The sequence below is a fragment of the Hypomesus transpacificus genome, chromosome 15, assembly GCF_021917145.1.
Source record: "Hypomesus transpacificus isolate Combined female chromosome 15, fHypTra1, whole genome shotgun sequence".
Classification (NCBI taxonomy): Eukaryota; Metazoa; Chordata; class Actinopteri; order Osmeriformes; family Osmeridae; genus Hypomesus; species Hypomesus transpacificus.
The window spans coordinates 8,742,669-8,761,084 of record NC_061074.1 but is presented as its reverse complement, the minus strand read 5'-3'; the positions used below and the strand labels follow the sequence as shown (position 1 = coordinate 8,761,084).

At 48.2% G+C, this 18,416-nt stretch overlaps 1 protein-coding gene across 2 annotated transcripts; it reads left to right on the top strand.

The window, feature by feature from the left end:
* Nucleotides 1-42: 42 nt before the first annotated feature.
* Nucleotides 43-18,056, top strand: LOC124477582 (SPARC-related modular calcium-binding protein 1-like). 2 transcript variants are annotated; one of them, XM_047035477.1, is made up of 11 exons: nt 43-1,062; nt 3,766-3,940; nt 4,542-4,657; nt 4,876-4,975; nt 5,213-5,266; nt 5,980-6,030; nt 6,369-6,449; nt 6,629-6,821; nt 16,398-16,477; nt 16,629-16,722; nt 17,737-18,056. In XM_047035477.1, exons 1-11 carry the CDS (start codon nt 985-987, stop codon nt 18,053-18,055), a joined length of 1,341 nt encoding a protein of 446 aa, XP_046891433.1. In that variant the 5' UTR covers nt 43-984; the 3' UTR covers nt 18,056. The 2 variants fall into 2 exon arrangements, with proteins under 2 accessions (XP_046891433.1, XP_046891432.1); XM_047035476.1 differs by having other exon boundaries at nt 3,766-3,997.
* The last annotated feature ends 360 nt before the right edge of the window (nt 18,057-18,416 follow it).

The following is an 18,416-nucleotide window of genomic DNA, read 5'->3' as shown; positions in this document are numbered from 1 at the left end:
TGTTTCTGTGTTAATAAACATGTCTTGTTTTTTGGTCAATGATCCTATTATGCAAATACTCTGAATTAACCCTTATTCTCCTGAAAGACTCTAGACCCAGTCCATTGTAGTGCACTATTTCATGTCTACGTATCGTCGATTTCAAGAATTTCACAAGCCACCTAATTCGAGATCCCTTGTCCCTCTTTTCCGGATTAACTTTGAATAACTTGGCCAATACAGAACATAAGCGCCGCAGACTGAATTAATATACAAAACCCCAGTACACCGACTGCTGCTAGTGCGGTGAGGGCCTTAAGCACGGTATAAAGCACGAGACGCATCACTGTTTTCGTTTGAGTGTTCACAGCTGGTTCTATGAATGGGCCGTATTGTGCTTTGTTCATCCAGGTAGCTGGTTACTACAATGAACGTTTTCTGAGTTCTGGTGGTTTAGTAAAGTGGGGCTCAGAGCCCGAGTCTGAACTGGAGAAGTCCGTGTCCAGACTGCCAGTTATTCGCAGCTTTGGGTTTTTAACCACGCAGGCAACACTGGAACGGAAGGGGGCTGGCCGTTGGCCGTGGGGTGACGGAAAGGTATGTTTTTGTCAAGGAAGGTGCAGCGGGCTTCGGGCAATCAAACAAGAGCGTACACAGACATGTGGCAAACTCATATGCTACGGAGTGAAGAAAGTGTTTGACATTTTGGAAATGTGACGGTCTTGATACTTAAACATCTGGCTTGGCAGCTGTGTGAATGCTGCGCCACATTGGAAGCACTTAAACTCTGGAGACTGGATTTTTCATCAAGAATGCTCCGTTGAAGGATGAGGATATAGACTATAAAGTTTGACATTCTTAAATTGTTTGCGGGTTTACCTCATAAGGCTGGCTGTGGACTCCAGGTGCATCATACCGCCACCGCACCTTAGAGCACCGGAGTACACACAGGAGCGCGCGCCTTCATCAGCGGAGCCGCGTGCCTGGGCGGTGGCGGCGGGAACTATGCTGACGCTCACCTTCACCTGCCGCGTGCTGCTTATCTTCTTCCTCTCAGAGACGGTTCAAACCGACAAGTCTCCGGTGGGTACTTACTGGCATGGTCTTTAGGCTATTCTGTAAATAGTCTAAATGTTGACCTTTTTTACCTGGACAATAGCCAGAGGTTTAGGCTGACCTTGCCGTACTTTGGCAGTAGCCAATTGAAAGACACATCCCCTTACTACTAATTTTAGATTAAAGATAACAATAAACCGGCTTTAGACTTGTGTTCAGGTGTTCCTTCAAAAAAGTTGTTTTTGCGGTTTAAATTGAACAGTTCACTAAGTGCAAGTCCCCTTAACCAACTCCCCAGAGATAAACGGCTATATCGTCTGGAATACACCAACACTAGCCAGGGCATAAACCGCCGCTGAGCAAATATTGAACCTGTAATCATTTTGCTTACACGCGAGGGAAAAGTGACAGGTGTGTGCGCGTGTAGGACCATGTGTGAAAGAGAGGTTGTTGAGGTGTGTGAGAGCCGAACCAAAACCAGATAATGGAGGGCAACTTATTTGCATGTTGGCGCCCAGCCGTGTGTTTGTTTGTGTGGTCTGTGGCCGTGTGTTTGTTTGCTCGTGTGGCAATGCCCGGACAGAACACAAACACACCCGTCGTTTCTCCTCAGACACGGAGATGAATGGTAAAGCTGTGTTCACAAGCGACCGATTCACCCTCTCTCCTTACGTTACGTGACGCCAGAGGGGGGTCTGTACATAAAAATTACCGATACCTTCCGCGGGATTTTGGGCTGTTCACTGCCAAAACATATTTCATCACCCCCCCCCCCCCCTCCCCCTATGCCACTCTCCTGAGGAATATTTATATATTCATTTGCGTTTATGAAATCAGTCAATCTAGCAGAGTGTCGCCTACACTGACACCTTGTCTCTCGCTCCCAACACTTTTGCCAATGGCAACACTGGGTACTTTGTAACATGGCACCTGAACAGCGCTAGTCTGCACTTTGCACCTGGTAAAATCACACACACACACACTGCCTTCCTCTCCCCCTCTATTTTCACCCAAACCACCTCCTCTCTTTCCCATAACCCTCCCCTTCCAGAAACGATCTCTGTTATGAAGTTTTACCAGTTTTCCCCCCAATCAATCATGTCTGCTCCACCACATGTTTCCGCACCAGTCTGCTGTACATAATAACACATTCATTTAGCAGACGCTTTCATCCGTAGCAATGTACAGGGGTTGGATTCGAACCTGCGACCCGTGCTTGTGTTTACACATTGTGGTGATTGATGTGTGTGCCTGCCTGCAGCAAACACAGACATTTCTTTCAGCAGTCAGTTCTTTCCCCCTCTGAAAGTGGTCTGTTTTTTTGTTCTTCTCTGCTGCATGTGAGCTATGTAAACAGTGTCTGACATAGACAGACAGGCAGACAGGATGAGGGGATGAGACAGACAGACAGGATGAGGGGATGAGACAGACAGACAGACAGGATGAGGGGATGAGACAGACAGACAGACAGGATGAGACAGACAGACAGGCAGGCAGGATGAGGGGATGAGACAGACAGACAGACAGGATGAGGGGATGAGACAGACAGACAGACAGGATGAGGGGATGAGACAGACAGACAGGATGAGACAGACAGACAAGATGAGGGGATGAGACAGACAGACAGGATGAGACAGACAGACAAGATGAGGGGATGAGACAGACAGACAGACAGACAGGATGAGGGGATGAGACAGACAGACAGACAGGATGAGGGGATGAGACAGACAGACAGACAGGATGAGACAGACAAACAAGATGAGGGGATGAGACAGACAGACAGGATTAGGGGACGAAGGGGAGACAGCTTTTAAAGATTGCCTCCAGAGGATGTTTAGGGAAGGGCCATGGGGAAAACGAGTACGTGATGGGGTGTGTAAATGTTTCAGTATGTGATTGGTTGTGTGAGTGTGATCGTGTGTATGCATGTGTAGAAGAGATTAAGAGGAAATTGTGGTTGTGTGAGTCAGGCTCGAATGATGTTGACTTTAGCGGTGTGTGTGATACAGAGCTTTAGTGAGATATATGGTACCTGCCATGTGTTAGTCATTTAGACCTCAGCTTACAGCCTGTACCTCCTCTTCAGGAGGAGAGGCTGGAGGGGGGATGGAGGGGGGCTGGAAGGAGGAGGAGAGGCTGGAGGGGGATGGAGGGAGGAGGAGAGGCTGGAGGGGGGATGGAAGGAGGAGGAGAGGCTGGAGGGGGGATGGAGGGAGGAGGAGAGGCTGGAAAGAGCCCTGTCTGGCCCCATCTCCTCAATTAGCAGTGTTTATTTGCAGAGCAGTTAGAGGAACCACACTCACAGGACCAGCAGGTGAAGGCCAAGATACACACACACTCTATACACACACACTTTCTACACACACACTCTTATAAACTCTCCAGAGGACATGCTTGCATGCAGACTCATACACACACTCAAGCTCACTGAATCCTCGTTTCCTTCTTTAAATGCTCAAATATTTTGGCTGTGGGTGGGTTGGCTGAAAAATCTATCCCCCTCTCTCTGTCTCTCTCTCTCTCCCTCTCTCCCTCTCTCTCTCTCTCTCTCTCTCTCTCTCTCTCTCTCTCGCCCTTTCTTTCTCCCTCCCTTTCTTTCTCCCTCTCCCTCTTAGTTTTTCCTAGCCTGACACGAAAGCTGTTCCCCTGCCAGACTACCAGCCATTCACAACTAGCCAAAGCACCAACAAACACCTCCTTCCCCCCCCCCCCTCCCTGTGTTTCATCCAGACGTTCCTGATCACAGAGAACAGGTGGCCTCGGGGTTGTGTGCTGGACTGCCACAAGGGGCGCCCTCGAGCCGTGTGTGGCAGCAACGGCCGCCTGTACAAGTCGCTGTGTTCCTTCCAGAGGTCTCACTGCATCAACCCCCAGCTCCGCAGCGTGCCCAGGGCCCAGTGTGCAGGCGAGGAGTCTCTCTCACCCGGCTGGCACGCCACACCCGGCCCAGAGGGACAAACATGTTTGGCTTGGTTGTTTATAGTTTAGTTTGAGTTCTGTTGTCTGGTTACAAACAGGCTGGTTTCAGATATGTTGTGTACATTAATGCAAAAGTCTGGTTTTAAGTCTATTGCCTGTTTCTGTGCAATCTGTTTTCAGGTCAAATGTTTAGTTGTTTTGTGTTTGTTATTTTGAATCTAGTTTTAAATCTGTTTCTGGCTACATACAGTCTAGTTTCAGATCCTTTATCTAGTTACAGATGATCTTGTTCAAATCTTCCATTGCCGGAGCCAGAGGAAGACATTTACATTACATTTACATTTAGTCATTTAGCAGACGCTCTTATCCAGAGCGACTTACAATAAGTACATTCCCCCCGAGGCAAGTAGGGTGAAGTGCCTTGCCCAAGGACACAACGTCATTTGGCACAGCGGGGAATCGATCCGGTAACCTTCTGAGTACTAGCCCGACTCCCTCACCGCTCAGCCATCCGACTCCCCCAAGACAGCGATGAGTATAACAGTGACTGGTAACATGAAATAGTGCTGCTCTTCTTTGCCCTCCAGACCCTGGCCGCTCCAGGTGTCAGCTGGCTCGCTCTGTTGCCATGGAGTCCAGCCTTCACACACACACGGTGGCCATCTTTGTCCCAGAATGCACTGCAGACGGAAGCTTCCAGCAGGTAGGTTTTGTATCCAACCCCTCCCCTCTTTTTATTTCTTGAGTTATTGGTGCAGAAAGCACCAATAACTTTTCTATACAGCCCTTTCTATACTTTTCTATACAACCCTATAATTCCAAGCTCCCTCCTCACTGACAATGATGCAGTTCCAGGCTCCGTAGCATGTGAAGGTTTGAGACTGTTCGATTTGAATGCCTTTTCCTTCCCACGGTTCCCAGGTGCAGTGTCACAACCAGACAGGCTACTGCTGGTGCTCCACCCAGGACGGCAAGCCTGTCAGTGGGACCTCAGTCCTCAACATCAGCCCCAACTGCACAGGTTCAGGCATCATGACGTACAACTTCTTATCTGGCCCCACCTAACAGCTAGCATTAGCTTAGCCTTAGCTAGCATCTGGACACTGACAGTAACTCGCCTCTAAGGCACTGTGTAACTGCCTGTGTTGTTGCAACTGGAAGCTATATGCTCGCATCTTCATCTTTACTCTGTCCTTGTGTGTGTGTGTGTGTGAACGTGTGTGTGTGCACGTGTGTGTGTGCACGTGTTATTTTGCAGGTCATTTCTCAGACATGGCTCAGGAAATGGATCTGGAATCAGTCCCAAACAGAGGTCAGAGTGAAAAAATAAATAAAAAATGTACACATAAAGACTAGTACAATGCACACCACACACTGCTAGTACATACACACCACACACTGCTAGTACATACACACCACACACTGCTAGTACACTACACACCACACACTGCTAGTACAGTACACACCACACACTGCTAGTACAGTACACACCACACACTGCTAGTACATACACACCACACACTGCTAGTACAGTACACACCACACACTGCTAGTACAGTACACACCACACACTGCTAGTACAGTACACACCATACACTGCTAGTACAGTACACACCACACACTGCTAGTACAGTACACACCACACACTGCTAGTACACTACACACCATACACTGCTAGTACAGTACACACCACACACTGCCAGTACAGTACACACCACACACTGCTAGTACAGTACACACCACACACTGCTAGTACAGTACACACCACACACTGCTAGTACATACACACCACACACTGCTAGTACAGTACACACCACACACTGCTAGTACACTACACACCACACACTGCTAGTACAGTACACACCACACACTGCTAGTACAGTACACACCACACACTGCTAGTACAGTACACACCACACACTGCTAGTACATACACACCACACACTGCTAGTACAGTACACACCATACACTGCTAGTACAGGACACACCACACACTGCTAAATCTGTGTGTGTGTGTATACACAGACGGTGGTGGGCCACAGGCAACCTTAGACCGTGGGAGACCTCTCTCTGCAGGTAACACACACACACACACAGGTGTCTACCACAGCATTGCTGCATGACGTTAGATCAGGCTCTGCTCCTAGCACTATTCACCATCTTTGTCTTGCTGTTTACATGTTGTATTTCACCCTGTGAATGTAAATCAGTTGCTTATTAATACATGCAGTATGTACATTTGCATTTCACATTTAAATTTTATTATTCATAGATTTTTTTTCAAATGTATTGCTCTGTCATATCATCTCTAGGTGCAATAAAGGTGTTGCGTAAATCAAAGTTATTAGTGTTGTTATTGTTAGATAAACCAAGTTTATCTTTTCCATGGTAACGACCCTTGACCTCTTGAACAGAGATCACCGTGCCTCCCTTCTGGGTGACCATCCAGCTGAACTCTGACCCCCGAGGAAACCGCTCTGCCAGACGACCAACAGGTCAGGTCTAAGACACCTCCATCTTTAGACTGCTAACATCCACCTGCTCTCAGGGGATAAATATCCTGTATGCCTGTGGGTATGTGTCTGCACCTGTGTGTGTGTCTCTGTCTGTCTGAATGTCTGTCTGTCTGTCTGTCTGTCTGTGTCTCTCTGTATGTGTGTGTGTGTGTGTGCAGACAGCCCCCAGTCGTGTGAGCGTGAGCGAGCCTTGCTGCTCTCTGAGGTCCGACCCGTCTGGCAGGAGGAACGCTTTGTCCCAGAATGCAGTGCGGACGGCCGCTACAGCCCCATCCAGTGCCACGTTGCCACGGGATACTGCTGGTGTGTCAGGGTGGATACAGGCCGACCGCTACCTGGGACCTCCACCAGGTGAGGTGTATCTCCTCCAGGTCAAGTTTATCTTTACACCTCACCTGGAGGAGGTGAGGTGTATCTCCAGGTGAGGTGTATCTCCTCCAAGTGAGGTGTATCTCCACCAGGTGAGGTGTATCTCCAGGTGAGGTGTATCTCCAGGTGAGGTGTATCTCCATGTGAGGTGTATCTCCTCCAAGTGAGGTGTATTTCCAGGTGAGGTGTATCTCCAGGTGAGGTGTATCTCCTCCAAGTGAGGTGTATCTCCACCAGGTGAGGTGTATCTCCAGGTGAGGTGTATCTCCTCCAGGTGAGGTGTATCTCCACCAGGTGAGGTGTATCTCCTTCAGGTGAGGTGTATCTCCAGGTGAGGTGTATCTCCAAGTGAGGTGTATCTCCAGGTGAGGTGTATCTCCTCCAGGTGAGGTGTATCTCCAAGTGAGGTGTATCTCCAGGTGAGGTGTATCTCCTCCAGGTGAGGTGTATCTCCTCCAGGTGAGGTGTATCTCCAGGTGAGGTGTATCTCCTCCAGGTGAGGTGTATCTCCAGGTGAGGTGTATCTCCTCCAGGTGAGGTGTATCTCCAGGTGAGTTGTATCTCCTCCAGGTGAGGTGTATCTCCAGGTGAGGTGTATCTCCACCAGGTGAGGTGTATCTCCAGGTGAGGTGTATCTCCAGGTGAGGTGTATCTCCTCCAGGTGAGGTGTATCTCCAGGTGAGGTGTATCTCCTCCAGGTGAGGTGTATCTCCACCAGGTGAGGTGTATCTCCAGGTGAGGTGTATCTCCTCCAGGTGAGGTGTATCTCCTCCAGGTGAGGTGTATCTCAAGGTGAGGTGTATCTCCTCCAGGTGAGGTGTATCTCCTCCAGGTGAGGTGTATCTCCAGGTGAGGTGTATCTCCTCCAGGTGAGGTGTATCTCCACCAGGTGAGGTGTATCTCCTCCAGGTGAGGTGTATCTCCAGGTGAGGTGTATCTCCTCCAGGTGAGGTGTATCTCCAGGTGAGGTGTATCTCCTCCAGGTGAGGTGTATCTCCTCCAGGTGAGGTGTATCTCCAGGTGAGGTGTATCTCCTCCAGGTGAGGTGTATCTCCAGGTGAGGTGTATCTCCTCCAGGTGAGGTGTATCTCCAGGTGAGGTGTATCTCCTCCAGGTGAGGTGTATCTCATCCAGGTGAGGTGTATCTCCAGGTGAGGTGTATCTCCTCCAGGTGAGGTGTATCTCCAGGTGAGGTGTATTTCCTCCAGGTGAGGTGTATCTCCTTCAGGTGAGGTGTATCTCCAGGTGAGGTGTATCTCCTCCAGGTGAGGTGTATCTCCACCAGGTGAGGTGTATCTCCAGGTGAGGTGTATCTCCAGGTGAGGTGTATCTCCATGTGAGGTGTATCTCCTCCAAGTGAGGTGTATCTCCAGGTGAGGTGTATCTCCAGGTGAGGTGTATCTCCTCCAAGTGAGGTGTATCTCCACCAGGTGAGGTGTATCTCCAGGTGAGGTGTATCTCCTCCAGGTGAGGTGTATCTCCTCCAGGTGAGGTGTATCTCCACCAGGTGAGGTGTATCTCCTTCAGGTGAGGTGTATCTCAAATCAAATCAAATCAAATTTATTTGTATAGCCCTTTTTACACGCAAGCATGTCACAGAGGGCTTCACATGCGCCCATAGAACTGCCCCTCAACCAACCTAAACCCTCAAGGAAGACAAGGAAAAACTCCCAGAAAAACTCCCACCGGGAGAAAAAATGGAAGAAACCTTGGGAGGAGCAATTCAGAGAGGGATCCCCTCCTCCAGAGACGGTTGGTAAGAGAGAGGAGCAGAACACAAGCTAAACATAGTCATACAGTGTCAATGGGTTTTGAAACACCAAAATCCATTGTTCGGCTTTATAGACGTTGGATGGGACCGGGAAACTCGCTGTTGGCCGTCATGGAGACTGGATTCCGGGTGACGACCTGGTTCAGCGTTGGCAGACCGACGACCAAGCAGGTCCTGACAGCTCAAACCCCCCACACCACAGGGAATGTGTGGGGGGGGGGACAGAGAGGAGAGCAGGGATTAGAGAATGCCAGGAGCAGCTAACAGTTACAGTCAAAATAGAATGAGATCCCCACCGGTCAAGTGTGGACTAGTGCAGCAATTTAACAGAGCAAAAAGGGTATTTGATGCAGCCCCACACACCAAAACAACGACAGCCCCCCTCAGTTGGAACATGAAATCTGTTCCAGGGGAAAGAACTCTAAAGTAGGTTATACTTATACGAATAAGGATGAAAACAGCCAGTCCCCCGTTGTCTCCAACTAGTAATAAAAACTATAACAGTAACAATATACAGCAACGGAACTATAATAATAATAATACTAACAATATACAGTAACAGGTTTACTTTATTTGTAACATCTAGCTGGGCAATGTGAACATAAGCTATAATTAAAATTTAAAAGTTACATGTGATACACACATAGGCAAGCACACATCCCAGGTTTACATAGAAAGTACACACATACTTCCCTTTAACAATCATAGAATTGACTAAACAAGAACGTTTTTAATCTAGTTTTAAATGTCGAGACAGTATCAGCTTCCTTAATTGAGATGGGTAATTTGTTCCAAAGAAGAGGTGCTCTATATGAGAACGCCCTACCTCCAGCAGTTTTTTTCTTAACTTTGGGTATTACCAGATAGCCGGCATTTTGAGATCTTAGAGACCTTGCGGGGCAATAGGGTGCAAGGAGACCGGAGAGGTACAGTGGTGCCAATCCATGCAGAGATTTGTAAGTTAGTAGTAGAACTTTGAAATCAGCTCTGGCTTGGATAGGGAGCCAGTGTAAAGAGATAAGAGTCGATGTTATATGATCAAACTTTCTAGTTTTAGTCAATAGTCTAGCAGCAGCATTTTGCACCCGCTGTAAGTTTTTTAGGTAGGTAATTGGGAGGCCAGAGAACAACACATTGCAGTAGTCCAATCGGGACGTAACAAAAGCATGTATTAGTTTTTCAGCATCATCCTTTGAGAGGAATTTTCGTATTTTGGCAATATTACGTAGATGGAAAAATGCTGTTCTGGTGATTTGCTTAATATGGTACTCAAATGAAAGGTCTGGGTCCATTGTGACTCCCAGATTTTTTACCAGCTGGCTTTGAGATACTTTGACGCCGTCTAAGTCTAAGGTTAGATGGGATAAATTATTTCGGTGTTTTTTCGGACCAAAAATTTGAACCTCGGTTTTATCCGAATTAAGAAGAAGGAAATTTGCAGTCATCCAAGTTTTCAACCCGGAAATACAGGTTTCCATAGCATGTGGAAATTCTCCCGGCTTTATAGACATGTATAGCTGAGTATCATCTGCATAGCAGTGAAAATCTACCCCAAAACTTCTAATTATGTTTCCTAAAGGCAACATATAGAGTGAAAATAACAGAGGGCCTAAAACTGAACCCTGTGGTACTCTGTATTTTACAATGGAGCTCCTGGATGAGCAACCATCATAGTGGACATATTGTGATCTATCAGATAGATACGATCTGAACCACTGAAGTGAAGTACCAGAAATCCCAACATAGTTCTCCATACGTTCCAGGAGAATCTCATGATCTACAGTGTCAAAAGCTGCACTTAGGTCTAGAAGAACAAGGACAGAGCTAAAGCCCGCGTCAGAGGCTAATAATAGATCATTGACTACCTTGGCTAATGCAGTTTCAGTGCTGTGGTGAAGACGAAATCCAGACTGGAGAGGTTCATAGAGCTGATTTGAGGAGAGGTGCTCAGTGAGCTGTTTTGCCACAGCTTTTTCCAAAATTTTGGAGAGAGATGGCAAATTTGAAATGGGCCTGTAATTGCTAAGACAACCTGGATCCAGGTTTGGTTTTTTAAGAAGGGGCTTGATAATAGCTTGTTTGAAATCGTCAGGGACTTGTCCAGTTACAAGAGATTCATTAATAATACTAAGCATGGGCGGTCCAATAATATGGAGAAGTTCCCTACAAAGTTTGGCAGGGAGGGGATCGAGAAGGCAGCTAGTGGGTTTCGAGGAATCTATCAGCTTGATGAATGCTTCCATAGAAATAGGGTTAAAGTGAGTGAGAGTCTCAACATGCAGAATGCTGGGTACAGAGGGAAAATCAGTGTTGATGGCCACTCCTCCAGGACTAGTCTGTAGTTTGTCCCTTATTGCATAGATTTTTTGGTCAAAGAAATCTAAGAAATCATTGGGAGAGAGATCTGAACTAACACAGAGTGTACTTTTCTTAGTGAGTTTTGCAACAGTATCAAATAGGAACTTAGTGTTGTGTTTGTTCTTACTAATCAACTTAGAGAAATATTCTGATCTGGACCTGATGAGGACTTGCTTGTACTCTATTTGGCTGTCCTTCCAGGCCAGGCGGAAAACCTCCAATTTAGTGGTACGCCACTTACGCTCTAATTTTCTAGTGGACCTCTTGAGAGTGCGGGTTTCCTCTGAATACCATGGAGCCAGTTTCTTGTCTATTCCTTTCCTTGGTTTGAGTGGAGCAACAGAATCTAGGGATTGCTGAAGAACCAAATTCAGATCCCTTGTTTTAGCATTTAATGATTTATTCGGGACATCAAGTGCTTCTAGTGCAGCGGGTAGAATACTAGCCAGTTCCAGAGCTGTATTTGGGGTTAAGCAGCGGCTAATAGAAATATTCTGGGTGCCTCCAAGGCTCTGGCAGAGATCCATTTTAAAGGTTACCAGGCAGTGGTCTGATAATATAGGATTGTGGGTATGAACAATGACATCACTAATCTTGATTCCCCGCGTGAGAACTAAATCCAATGTATGCGAGTGAAGATGGGTAGGTTTAGAAACCACCTGAGTGAGACCTGTGGAATCCATAAGAGCAGTAAAGGCCTTACTTAGAGGATCTTTTGGGTCATCGACATGAATGTTAAAATCACCCATAATTAAGATATTGTCAGTGTATGTCACAAGATCAGCACTAAAATCAGCAAATTCCTCAAGGAAGAGGGAGTATGGGCCAGGGGGCCGGTATAGAGTAACTATACAAAACGAAGGAGGGGGGGCAACAGTAGTAGAATTAGTCCTTTTTAAAGTAGTTGGTGGTTTCATACAAATTATCTCAAATGATTTAAAGGTATTGACAGATTTTAGGCTGAGGTTGAAGCTAGCTTTATATAACATAGCAACACCACCACCTTTCTTTGAAACACGAGGGATGTGTGAATACGCAAAATCAGGAGGCGAAGCTTCATTCAGGGGGAAATATTCATCAGGTTTTAGCCAGGTTTCGGTGAAACCAATCAGGTCCAGGCTGCAGTCAGACATCAGATCATTAATCAAAACGGCCTTTGTGGATAGAGATCTGATGTTTAGGAGCCCAACATTCCAGTATGGGTTTTTGGCAGCTTTAGACGTAGATAATACTTCTGAAAAGGTGGCACTGTTATCAGGAAACTGAGTTGGAAGAGCAACGGGTGAGCAAGGCTGAATATATATTAAATTGGTATAATTCCTAATAATTGAGGGCCGGAATTTGGAAAAAGGGCGGGGGGCCGACACCGTCTCAATGGGAAAAACAACATCAGCAACCACCCTGGCTACACTACAAGCTGAGCTATCGGGGCCCCAACAGCTCACAGCATGCCTATCAACATACCTATCAGACTCTCTAAGAGACTGTAGCCCGGCTTGTTCTAGTGAGTGTCAGGTCTGCTTTAGAATAGCTTCAATATTCCTAGACAAAAGAAAAGCACCTCTCCAGCTAGGATGGAGCCCGTCACTTTTCAACAAGCCAGGTTTGGCCCAGAAACGAGACCAATTATCTACAAATCCTAAACCCTGTTCTGAGCAAAAGCGAGCCAACCAGCGGTTGAGAGAGACAAGCCTGCTGTAGATCTCGTCAGTCCCCCTAGCAGGTAGTGGGCCAGAGACTATTACTCGATGCCGACTCATCTTTTGAGCAAGGTCACATGCCCGAGCAATATTAACCTTCGTGACCTCTGACTGCCTCAGCCTAACATCATTGGTGCCGACATGAATGACAATATTCTCATACCTATCATCAGTGCGTGCGCCATGTGCCTTAGCTTGGGCATTTGCCTTAGCCCTAGTGCTAGCCAGCACCCTAAGATTAGCTTCTATGTCGGTAGCTCTGGCCCCAGGTACACAGTAAACTGTCGCTGGTCCCTCCAATCTAATGTTACGAGTGATGGAGTCACCGATCACTAACGTCTGCGGAGTCCCACTCCCACCATGCTGCAAAGGTGAAACCGGTGGGGCTAAACTTGAGTCCTCACTCACGCTAGGACTCCCTGTCTGTGATGTTGCGCCAGTCGCATCTAAAGTTACTAGCATACGTTCTTCCTCAAGCGACTGAACGCGACTCTCTAATAGAGTCAACTTTTCGAACAAAATGACACATGTAGGACAATGTGAGTGGGTGTGAGACATTATAATTAACTTACGTTAATAGTTTATGCCAGCCAAGATAATTCGTCAGAACGTTGAATTGGCTAGTTCAACAGGAACAGTAGCGTCGAGCTCCAAGGAAAAAAGCCGTGCCGAGTAAACCTATAATTGAGACAGTAGATGTATAGATTACATCGGTAACGACACAATAAATGAATAAATGAAGTAATATATAAAATATAGCAATAAACAAGACAAAAAAGTTTGGGAAAAGTTTGGAGCAGCTCAGGTGCAGCGCGGTAGGTCGTCAGACAGGAAACAGTTCAACTTGCAAACGAACACCTTCGTCTTGTCTGCAGTAGGGTGTAGATCAGCTTGTTGGAATTCTTGGTATCTCCAGGTGAGGTGTATCTACAAGTGAGGTGTATCTCCAGGTGAGGTGTATCTCCTCCAGGTGAGGTGTATCTCCAAGTGAGGTGTATCTCCAGGTGAGGTGTATCTCCTCCAGGTGAGGTGTATCTCCTCCAGGTGAGGTGTATCTCCAGGTGAGGTGTATCTCCTCCAGGTGAGGTGTATCTCCAGGTGAGTTGTATCTCCTCCAGGTGAGGTGTATCTCCAGGTGAGGTGTATCTCCACCAGGTGAGGTGTATCTCCAGGTGAGGTGTATCTCCAGGTGAGGTGTATCTCCTCCAGGTGAGGTGTATCTCCAGGTGAGGTGTATCTCCTCCAGGTGAGGTGTATCTCCACCAGGTGAGGTGTATCTCCAGGTGAGGTGTATCTCCTCCAGGTGAGGTGTATCTCCTCCAGGTGAGGTGTATCTCCAGGTGAGGTGTATCTCCTCCAGGTGAGGTGTATCTCCTCCAGGTGAGGTGTATCTCCAGGTGAGGTGTATCTCCTCCAGGTGAGGTGTATCTCCTCCAGGTGAGGTGTATCTCCAGGTGAGGTGTATCTCCTCCAGGTGAGGTGTATCTCCACCAGGTGAGGTGTATCTCCTCCAGGTGAGGTGTATCTCCAGGTGAGGTGTATCTCCTCCAGGTGAGGTGTATCTCCAGGTGAGGTGTATCTCCAGGTGAGGTGTATCTCCTCCAGGTGAGGTGTATCTCCAGGTGAGGTGTATCTCCTCCAGGTGAGGTGTATCTCCTCCAGGTGAGGTGTATCTCCAGGTGAGGTGTATCTCCTCCAGGTGAGGTGTATCTCCAGGTGAGGTGTATCTCCTCCAGGTGAGGTGTATCTCCACCAGGTGAGGTGTATCTCCTCCAGGTGAGGTGTATCTCCAGGTGAGGTGTATCTCCTCCAGGTGAGGTGTATCTCATCCAGGTGAGGTGTATCTCCAGGTGAGGTGTATCTCCTCCAGGTCAGGTGTATCTCCAGGTGAGGTGTATCTCCTCCAGGTGAGGTGTATCTCCTTCAGGTGAGGTGTATCTCCAGGTGAGGTGTATCTCCTCCAGGTGAGGTGTATCTCCACCAGGTGAGGTGTATCTCCTCCAGGTGAGGTGTATCTCCAGGTGAGGTGTATCTCCTCCAGGTGAGGTGTATCTCCAGGTAAGGTGTATCTCCAGGTGAGGTGTATCTCCACCAGGTGAGGTGTATCTCCAGGTGAGGTGTATCTCCTCCAGGTGAGGTGTATCTCCAGGTGAGGTGTATCTCCACCAGGTGAGGTGTATCTCCAGGTGAGGTGTGTCTCCAGGTGAGGTGTATCTCCTCCAGGTGAGGTGTATCTCCAGGTGAGGTGTATCACCACCAGGTGAGGTGTATCTCCTCCAGGTGAGGTGTATCTCCAGGTGAGGTGTATCTCCAGGTGAGGTGTATCTCCACCAGGTGAGGTGTATCTCCAGGTGAGGTGTATCTCCAGGTGAGGTGTATCTCCTCCAGGTGAGGTGTATCTCCAGGTGAGGTGTATCTCCTCCAGGTGAGGTGTATCTCCACCAGGTGAGGTGTATCTCCTCCAGGTGAGGTGTATCTCCTCCAGGTGAGGTGTATCTCCAGGTGAGGTGTATCTCCTCCAGGTGAGGTGTATCTCCTCCAGGTGAGGTGTATCTCCAGGTGAGGTGTATCTCCTCCAGGTGAGGTGTATCTCCTCCAGGTGAGGTGTATCTCCAGGTGAGGTGTATCTCCTCCAGGTGAGGTGTATCTCCACCAGGTGAGGTGTATCTCCTCCAGGTGAGGTGTATCTCCAGGTGAGGTGTATCTCCTCCAGGTGAGGTGTATCTCCAGGTGAGGTGTATCTCCAGGTGAGGTGTATCTCCTCCAGGTGAGGTGTATCTCCAGGTGAGGTGTATCTCCTCCAGGTGAGGTGTATCTCCTCCAGGTGAGGTGTATCTCCAGGTGAGGTGTATCTCCTCCAGGTGAGGTGTATCTCCAGGTGAGGTGTATCTCCTCCAGGTGAGGTGTATCTCCACCAGGTGAGGTGTATCTCTTCCAGGTGAGGTGTATCTCCAGGTGAGGTGTATCTCCTCCAGGTGAGGTGTATCTCATCCAGGTGAGGTGTATCTCCAGGTGAGGTGTATCTCCTCCAGGTCAGGTGTATCTCCAGGTGAGGTGTATCTCCTCCAGGTGAGGTGTATCTCCTTCAGGTGAGGTGTATCTCCAGGTGAGGTGTATCTCCTCCAGGTGAGGTGTATCTCCACCAGGTGAGGTGTATCTCCTCCAGGTGAGGTGTATCTCCAGGTGAGGTGTATCTCCTCCAGGTGAGGTGTATCTCCAGGTAAGGTGTATCTCCAGGTGAGGTGTATCTCCACCAGGTGAGGTGTATCTCCAGGTGAGGTGTATCTCCTCCAGGTGAGGTGTATCTCCAGGTGAGGTGTATCTCCACCAGGTGAGGTGTATCTCCAGGTGAGGTGTATCTCCTCCAGGTGAGGTGTATCTCCAGGTGAGGTGTATCACCACCAGGTGAGGTGTATCTCCTCCAGGTGAGGTGTATCTCCAGGTGAGGTGTATCTACCTGTTGAAGGTCATATGAGGGTTTAGGTTGGTTATAGGTGCTAATCTGTGGACATCTGTGAAGCCCACTGTGACACATTTGATTCAATTTGATGTCATATCCTGTTGGACCAGGGCAGTTTGATGTCATATCCTGTTGGACCAGAGCAGTTTGAGGCTCTGTGTCTCTTTGAAGTTTGAAAGTTGCTGGTTCAGATCCTTACTCTGCTGCAGTGTCAGGCCCCTCAGTTGGGTCGTGAAAGCAAAGTAGAAACTAAGTTTGTCCCTCCTCAGGAACCGTATGCCAGACTGCAGTCCAGAGGAGTCCCATACCAGCCAATCAGAGAGAAGCTACACTGATAGGCCTCTCCCAGGTGAGTTCTGCCTACCTTACTCACTAGACTACAGGAAACCTCTGCTTTGCATTCACTAACTCTCTCTCTCTCTCTCTCTCTCTCTCTCTCTCTCTCTCTCACTCTCACTCTCACTCTCCCTCTCACTCTCTCACTCGACTCCATTTCCCAGGCTGCCCTGGGGCACGTAAGAAGGAGTTTCTGCAGAGCCTCATCAGAGCCCTCCAACTGGAAGCAGAGCATGCTGGGAAATTGAGTCCTGATAGGTCAGTGTTTCCAGATCACGTTTCTGGTCAATTCAGAGCGTTAATTGTGTTGAATAGCAATTTGCTGTTTTCTCGTCAAAACATTTACCAACTGTAGATTTTGAGTGAAATTCCCCTTTAAGTGTGTTTCTGCGCGCTCGCTTCACTGCTGCACCCCTCCACATCTAATACTCTGTTTCTCTCCACTTCCTTCCATCGCTGCATAAAAATGGCATTAATAAGATATTCAGTCTTTATCACTCTGTGTCTTTCTGTGTCTCCTCCATCTGTTCTCTCAGCTCATATCTAATCACATCTTCTCCCTCGCTCTGTTTTCCATTGCCCATCTGGGATTCTCTCTCTCTCTCTCTCTCTCCTCTCTCCTCTCTCTCTCTCTCTCTCTCTCTCTCTCTCTCTCTCTCTCCCCCTCTTGTCTCTTTCCTTCACGTGCCCCCCTCTGGAACTCCATCTCTATCTCTTTATTGCTTTTTCTCTCAATCTTTCTTTCTCTGTCCTTTCTCCCCCCTCAGTTACTCAGACAGGTGCTTTCCCAGAGCGCCGTGTAAATGATGGAAGAAATGGAAAATACATTTTTACACACAACCTCATTTTCTAAACATCTAACTTTTCTCTCAAACCAACATTTTTTTCCATCTGATAACTTGTCATTTTTATTCATGAACTTCATTCTTGTTTATGTTTGACCCCGAATGGAGTTTTACTCTCAACAAGTCTGATAGGGAGGGAGATGGAAATATATTGCTTGTGTGAAATGAGACCCATCCAGCCCTTAGAGCTTCTGAATCTAGATTCCTAGATCTGTCAGGTGGAGAGGTTTCTGAACAGCACAGACTGCAGACTTACACGACACCATCCAGCCCTCACCAAACAACCGCCTGCTGTTTTTCTTATTATATATGGATCAAAGTTGTAGTGATTTGACCTTTTCCAGGATTGACAAAATAAACAGACAAAGCTCCGATCTAAAAGTTATTGTTTTTTAATGATTTGTTATTATTTTCCTTTTTCCACTAGAGTAACAGACACCGACCAATCAAACACCTCTTCCCCCGTGTCTGCCATGCCCCCCTCCTCTGCCCCGCCCCAGGAAGCTGCCGATTGGCCGTCCTCAGGCCCAGGCGGGTCTGTGGGCGGAGCTCTGCGCTGGCATTTTGTCCGATTGGACGTGGACGGCAGCGGGGTGCTGAGTGAACGCGAGGCCCGCCCCCTGCGCCTCTTCCTCCGGCGCCGCCTCAAACCTCGCCGCTGCGCCAAGAAATTTTCCCAGTACTGCGACCGCAACACCGACCGGGGGCTGAGCCTGGCCGAGATCACCGCCTGTCTGGGAGTGTGAGCGTGGGGGGGGGGGGAGGGGGGGGGGGGAGGGGGTGAGGTAAAAGGAAGGAGGAGGGGTGGAGAAGGGGGAAGGGGGATGGATGGAGAACAAGATGGAGGGGTGGGGTAATGGTGAGGAGGAGGATGTATCTCTCTCCCTCCCCCTTGCTGTGAAGTGCAGCCTGAAGGAGAAGCAGCAGCTCTCTACAGATGAGTGTGTGTTTTGAAGATGACACGAGGGGGGAGGTTAAGTCAATTATTATGTGTGAACCGAAGGAGAGAGAGGGAGGGAGCTGGCAGTCCCAGCTCTGTGTCGTGTTCATGGACCTTTCTGGAAGCAAACCCTCTCCAGGAACAGACAGGCTGCCCTGTCAGACCAA

Excerpts from the sequence above, each read along its gene's own strand:
- LOC124477582 (XM_047035476.1), top strand. The coding sequence starts at position 985 with ATGCTGACGCTCACCTTCACCTGCCGCGTGCTGCTTATCTTCTTCCTC. Across the intron at positions 5,267-5,979 it reads GGAATCAGTCCCAAACAGAG|ACGGTGGTGGGCCACAGGCA; the intron begins GTCAGAGTGAAA and ends GTGTATACACAG. Across the intron at positions 16,478-16,628 it reads CACTGATAGGCCTCTCCCAG|GCTGCCCTGGGGCACGTAAG; the intron begins GTGAGTTCTGCC and ends TCCATTTCCCAG.